Source organism: Scomber japonicus, chromosome 21 (genome assembly GCF_027409825.1).
Source record: "Scomber japonicus isolate fScoJap1 chromosome 21, fScoJap1.pri, whole genome shotgun sequence".
Taxonomy (NCBI): Eukaryota; Metazoa; Chordata; class Actinopteri; order Scombriformes; family Scombridae; genus Scomber; species Scomber japonicus.
Genome location: NC_070598.1, coordinates 47501 through 55000, shown reverse-complemented (window position 1 = coordinate 55000; position 7500 = coordinate 47501). Strand labels below are relative to the sequence as shown.

Below are 7500 nucleotides of genomic sequence, written 5' to 3'. Positions count from 1 at the left end.
GAAACTAAAACCATCAACATACTGAAACCACAGCAGCTCATCATGTGACTCAGTAGGGTCTCCTCCCAGACCTGGATCAGGACCTCACTGAGCTCCTGGACAGCCCATAGCCTGCTGCACCAGGAGGAACCGGGACCAGTGAGGGTATCGGTTCCTAACAGAAGTCAGGGAACCGTTGGCTCTGACATGGAGGTCTGTGTGACCCTCCAAGGATGCCTGCCCCCCCAGACCATCAGTGCCTCCCCAGACCATCAGTGCCCCCCCAGACCATCAGTGCCTCCCCAGACCATCAGTGCCCCTCCACCAAAGCGGTCTTGCTGATGTTCCAGCAGCAGAACGTTCAGTCACATGTTCTCAGTGTGAAGCTGCTCTCATCTGTTAGAGAACCGTTCTACTGTTCTCTGAATACTGATCCAGCTGCAGACTGCTGGGCTGTGAGACCTACTCCCGCTAGACCAGGTCCGGCAAGACCAGGTCCCACTAGAGGTGGAGTCCTCATGCCCCCTCATGGAGACTGCTTGGGTCCATTATTCAGTTCCAGCTCTGCTCTCCTGGGTTTGGTACCAGCTGGTTCTCCGTGACCTCATAGTTTGCGAACGTGAGCGAGGTCGTCATAGCAACGCTGAGTTAAACTGCTGTGACGTCGTTTTCTACACAAGCACAAACAATGGAGGCGTTCTGTCACAGAGAAGAGCTGGAACCAGGAGAACCAGGACGAACCAGGAGGAACCAGTAGTGACAGTGAGTCAGAGCTAGAACCAGGAGAACCAGGAGGAACCAGTAGTGACAGTGAGTCAGAGCTGGAACCAGGAGAACCAGGAGGAACCAGTAGTGACAGTGAGTCAGAGCTGGAACCAGGAGAACCAGGAGAACCAGGAGAACCAGGTTGATGTCCGGCTCTTTTTGTATTGATCTACATCTTAACATGTCGTCACCTGATCAATCAAACTGACCACTGATGACATCATACTGATGACATCATACTGATGACATCATCAGTACTGGTCTTTATAGGAGGAAGCTGACTCACCATTAGTGAGGCTCTGCAGCTCTCTGATTGGCTGATGGAGGAACAGGCTCGTATTACTGACATTCTCTCTGACCAATCGCAGCCTGGCAGTTACCATGGAAACGTTCATCTGCAGGTCTGTAAGAGAGAGAGACAAGTTAGAGAGAGAGAGACAGGTAGAGAGAGAGACAGACAGGTAGAGAGACAGAGAGAGAGAGAGAGACAGACAGGTAGAGAGACAGACAGGTAGAGAGACAGACAGGTAGACAGACAGACAGGTAGAGAGACAGAGAGAGAGAGAGAGACAGACAGGTAGAGAGACAGACAGGTAGAGAGACAGAGAGAGAGAGAGAGAGACAGACAGGTAGAGAGACAGACAGGTAGAGAGACAGACAGGTAGACAGACAGACAGGTAGAGAGACAGAGAGAGAGAGAGAGACAGACAGGTAGAGAGACAGACAGGTAGAGAGACAGACAGGTAGAGAGACAGACAGACAGACAGGTAGACAGGCAGACAGGTAGAGAGACAGACAGGTAGAGAGACAGACAGAGAGAGAGAGACAGACAGAGAGAGAGAGAGACAGGTAGAGAGACAGACAGGTAGAGAGACAGACAGAGAGAGACAGGTAGAGAGACAGACAGGCAGACAGGTAGACAGACAGGTAGAGAGACAGACAGGTAGACAGGTAGAGAGACAGACAGGCAGACAGGTAGAGAGACAGACAGACAGACAGGTAGAGAGACAGACAGACAGACAGGTAGAGAGACAGACAGACAGAGAGACAGACAGAGAGACAGACAGGTAGAGAGACAGACAGACAGGTAGAGACAGACAGAGAGAGAGAGACAGACAGAGAGAGAGAGAGACAGGTAGAGAGACAGACAGGTAGAGAGACAGACAGAGAGAGACAGGTAGAGAGACAGACAGAGAGAGACAGGTAGAGAGACAGGTAGAGAGACAGACAGGTAGAGAGACAGACAGGTAGAGAGACAGACAGAGAGACAGACAGGTAGAGAGACAGACAGAGAGAGACAGGTAGAGAGACAGACAGGTAGAGAGACAGACAGGCAGACAGGTAGAGAGACAGACAGGTAGACAGGTAGAGAGACAGACAGACAGACAGGTAGAGAGACAGACAGGTAGACAGGTAGAGAGACAGACAGGTAGAGAGACAGACAGGTAGAGAGACAGACCTCCAGCTGTCTTGCTGATGGCTCGGCTTGCTTCTAAAACCTCGGCGCTCTCGTTCAGTCTGATTCGTCCTTCCTGGGACAGCGGCTGCTCTGATTGGATGCTCTGAAACACACAGTTTGTTTCTCACCTGAACGTAAAACACCGCGGTCACCATGGTAACGTGGTCACCATGGTAACGTGATCACGTGACCACTGACTCACCATGGTAACGTGATCACATGACCACTGACTCACCATGGTAACGTGGTCACGTGGTCACTGACTCACCGTGGTCACTGACTCACCGTGGTCACGTGGTCACTGACTCACCGTGGTCACTGACTCACCGTGATCACTGACTCACCGTGGTCACGTGGTCACTGACTCACCGTGGTCACGTGGTCACTGACTCACCGTGGTCACGTGGTCACTGACTCACCGTGGTCACGTGGTCACTGACTCACCGTGATCACTGACTCACCGTGGTCACTGACTCACCGCGGTCACTGACTCACCGTGGTCACTGACTCACCGTGATCACTGACTCACCGTGGTCACGTGGTCACTGACTCACCGTGGTCACGTGGTCACTGACTCACCGTGGTCACTGACTCACCGTGGTCACTGACTCACCGTGGTCACTGACTCACCGTGGTCACGTGGTCACTGACTCACCGTGGTCACTGACTCACCGTGGTCACTGACTCACCGTGGTCACTGACTCACCGTGATCACTGACTCACCGTGGTCATGTGGTCACTGACTCACCGTGGTCACCGTGGTCACTGACTCACCGTGGTCACTGACTCACCGTGGTCACCGTGGTCACTGACTCACCGTGGTCACTGACTCACCGTGGTCACTGACTCACCGTGGTCACTGACTCACCGTGATCACTGACTCACCGTGGTCACGTGGTCACTGACTCACCGTGGTCACTGACTCACCGTGGTCACGTGACCACTGACTCACCGTGGTCACTGACTCACCGTGGTCACTGACTCACCGTGATCACTGACTCACCGTGGTCACTGACTCACCGTGGTCACTGACTCACTGTGGTCACGTGGTCACTGACTCACCGTGGTCACGTGGTCACTGACTCACCGTGGTCACTGACTCACCGTGGTCACTGACTCAATGTGGTCACTGACTCACCGTGGTCACTGACTCACCGTGGTCACTGACTCAATGTGGTCACTGACTCAATGTGGTCACTGACTCACCGTGGTCACTGACTCACCGTGGTCACTGACTCACCGTGGTCACGTGGTCACTGACTCACCGCGGTCACTGACTCACCGTGGTCACGTGGTCACTGACTCACCGTGGTCACTGACTCACCGTGGTCACTGACTCACCGTGGTCACTGACTCACCGTGGTCACTGACTCACTGTGGTCACGTGGTCACTGACTTACCGCGGTCACTGACTCACCGTGGTCACTGACTCACCGTGGTCACTGACTCACCGTGACCACTGACTCACCGTGATCACTGACTCACCGTGGTCACTGACTCACTGTGGTCACGTGGTCACTGACTTACCGCGGTCACTGACTCACCGTGGTCACTGACTCACCGTGGTCACTGACTCACCGTGATCACTGACTCACCGTGATCACTGACTCACCGTGGTCACTGACTCACTGTGGTCACGTGGTCACTGACTTACCGCGGTCACTGACTCACCGTGGTCACTGACTCACCGTGGTCACTGACTCACCGTGACCACTGACTCACCGTGATCACTGACTCACCGTGGTCACTGACTCACTGTGGTCACGTGGTCACTGACTTACCGCGGTCACTGACTCACCGCGGTCACTGACTCACCATGGTAACAGCGAGGGAGGCGGAGCTCTGAGCCATCAGAGCGACCTGCTGCGCCAACGCCATCCGGTCTGTGATGTCACCGTCCAGCTGAACCAATCCGCTGCCGTTCTGTGACACGTTACACACTGAGGACAGAGAGCTGAGACACACACACACACACACACACACACACACACACACACACACACACACACGATCAATAAGACTCATTAATATCGCACACACACACACACACACACACACACACACGATCAATAAGACTCATTAATATCACACACACACACACACACACACACACACACGATCAATAAGACTCATTAATATCACACACACACACACAGTAATACACACCTGTGCACAGAGTGGGCGTGGCTCTGCAGGAAGTGGGCGTGGCTCTCCGCCAGGTAAACCTTCTCCAGAGCGTCGGTGGTCTTCAGACCAACAACCAGCCCGTCCACCTGCTTCCTCAGCAGGGGGCGCCACTGGTCCAGCTCCCCCCCCAGAGCCTCCACCTGCTGCACACACAGGCATCCCATCATCAATACCCCTAACCCATCATCAATACCCCCAACCCATCATCAATACCCCCATCCCATCATCAATACCCCTAACCCATCATCAATACCCCCAACCCATCATCAATACCCCCAACCCATCATCACTAACCCATCATCACTAACCCGTCATCAATACCCCTAACCCATCATCAATACCCCCAACCCATCATCAATACCCCCATCCCATCATCAATACCCCTAACCCATCATCAATACCCCCAACCCATCATCAATACCCCCAACCCATCATCACTAACCCATCATCACTAACCCGTCATCAATACCCCCAACCCATCATCAATACCCCTAACCCATCATCACTACCCCTAACCCATCATCAATACCCCCAACCCATCATTAATACCCCTAACCCATCATCACTAACCCATCATCACTAACCCATCATCACTAACCCTAACCCATCATCAATACCCCTAACCCATCATCACTAACCCATCATCACTAACCCATCATCACTAACCCATCACCAATACCCCTAACCCATCATCACTACCCCTAACCCATCATCACTAACCCATCATCACTAACCCATCACCAATACCCCTAACCCATCATCACTACCCCTAACCCATCATCACTAACCCATCATCACTAACCCATCATCACTAACCCATCATCACTAACCCATCACCAATACCCCTAACCCATCATCACTAACCCATCATCACTAACCCATCATCACTAACCCTAACCCATCATCACTACCCCTAACCCATCATCACTAACCCATCATCACTAACCCTAACCCATCATCACTAACCCATCATCATTAACCCATCATCACTAACCCATCATCACTAACCCTAACCCATCATCACTAACCCTAACCCATCATCACTAACCCTAACCCATCATCACTAACCCTAACCCATCATCACTAACCCATCATCATTAACCCATCATCACTAACCCATCATCACTAACCCTAACCCATCATCACTAACCCATCATCACTAACCCATCACCAATACCCCTAACCCATCATCACTAACCCTAACCCATCATCACTACCCCATCATCACTAACCCTAACCCATCATCACTAACCCTAACCCATCATCACTAACCCATCATCACTAACCCATCATCACTAACCCATCATCACTAACCCTAACCCATCATCACTAACCCATCATCACTAACCCATCATCACTAATCCATCATCACTAACCCTAACCCATCATCACTAACCCATCATCACTAAACCATCATCAATACCCCTAACCCATCATCACTAACCCATCATCACTAACCCATCATCACTACCCCTAACCCATCATCACTAACCCATCATCACTAACCCTAACCCATCATCAATACCCCTAACCCATCATCACTAACCCATCATCACTACCCCTAACCCATCATCACTAACCCTAACCCATCATCACTAACCCATCATCAATACCCCCAACCCATCATCACTAACCCATCATCACTAACCCATCATCACTAACCCATCATCACTAACCCATCATCACTAACCCATCATCAATACCCCTAACCCATCATCACTAACCCATCATCACTAACCCATCATCAATACCCCTAACCCATCATCACTAACCCATCATCACTAACCCATCATCACTAACCCTAACCCATCATCACTAACCCATCATCACTAACCCATCATCACTAACCCATCATCACTACCCCTAACCCATCATCACTAACCCATCATCACTAACCCATCATCACTAACCCATCATCACTAACCCTAACCCATCATCACTAACCCTAACCCATCATCACTAACCCATCATCACTAACCCATCATCACTACCCCTAACCCATCATCACTAACCCATCATCACTACCCCTAACCCATCATCACTAACCCATCATCACTAACCCATCATCACTAACCCATCATCACTAACCCATCATCACTAACCCATCATTAATACCCCTAACCCATCATCACTAACCCATCATCACTAACCCATCATCACTAACCCATCATCACTAACCCATCATCACTAACCCATCATCACTACCCCTAACCCATCATCACTAACCCATCATCACTAACCCATCATCACTAACCCATCATCACTACCCCTAACCCATCATCACTAACCCATCATCACTAACCCCTAACCCATCATCACTAACCCATCATCACTAACCCCTAACCCATCATCACTAACCCATCATCACTAACCCATCATCACTAACCCATCATCATTAACCCATCATCACTAACCCATCATCACTAACCCATCATCATTAACCCATCATCAATACCCCTAACCCATCATCACTAACCCATCATTAATACCCCTAACCCATCATCACTAACCCTAACCCATCATCACTAACCCATCATCACTAACCCATCATCACTAATCCATCATCACTAACCCATCATCACTAACCCCTAACCCATCATTAATACCCCTAACCCATCATCAATACCCCTAACCCATCATCACTAACCCATCATCACTAACCCATCATCACTAACCCATCATCACTAACCCTAACCCATCATCACTAACCCATCATCACTAACCCATCATCACTAACCCATCATCACTAACCCATCATCACTAACCCATCATCAATACCCCTAACCCCTCATTAATACCCCTAACCCCTCATTAATACCCCTAACCCCTCATTAATACCCCTAACCCCTCATTAATACCCCTAACCCCTCATTAATACCCCTAACCCATCATTAATACCCCTAACCCCTCATTAATACCCCTAACCCCTCATTAATACCCCTAACCCCTCATGTTAGCGATCAGCTGATCTTACTGAGGAGCTGTTGATGATGTCATCTCTCAGACTGAAGCCGTCGTCCAGCAGCAGCTGACTTTCGTCCATCACGGCGTCCGACGCCTCCGTCAGAGCGGAGACCTGCTGACGGCCAGACTGACACACACACACACAC

At 50.7% G+C, this 7500-nt stretch overlaps 1 protein-coding gene across 1 annotated transcript in view; it reads right to left on the bottom strand.

Annotated features, from left to right (window-relative positions):
• The window catches only part of lama1 (laminin, alpha 1), a 65616-nt gene that overhangs the window by 22372 nt on the left and 35744 nt on the right, over positions 1-7500 (bottom strand). Inside the window, exons 39-43 of the mRNA XM_053342758.1 lie at positions 7365-7481; positions 4370-4533; positions 4019-4157; positions 2204-2306; positions 1031-1147 (exon numbers count right to left, since the gene is read on the bottom strand). Of these exons, the coding sequence (XP_053198733.1) occupies positions 1031-1147; positions 2204-2306; positions 4019-4157; positions 4370-4533; positions 7365-7481 (640 nt within the window). The remainder of the gene's footprint in view (positions 1-1030; positions 1148-2203; positions 2307-4018; positions 4158-4369; positions 4534-7364; positions 7482-7500) is intronic.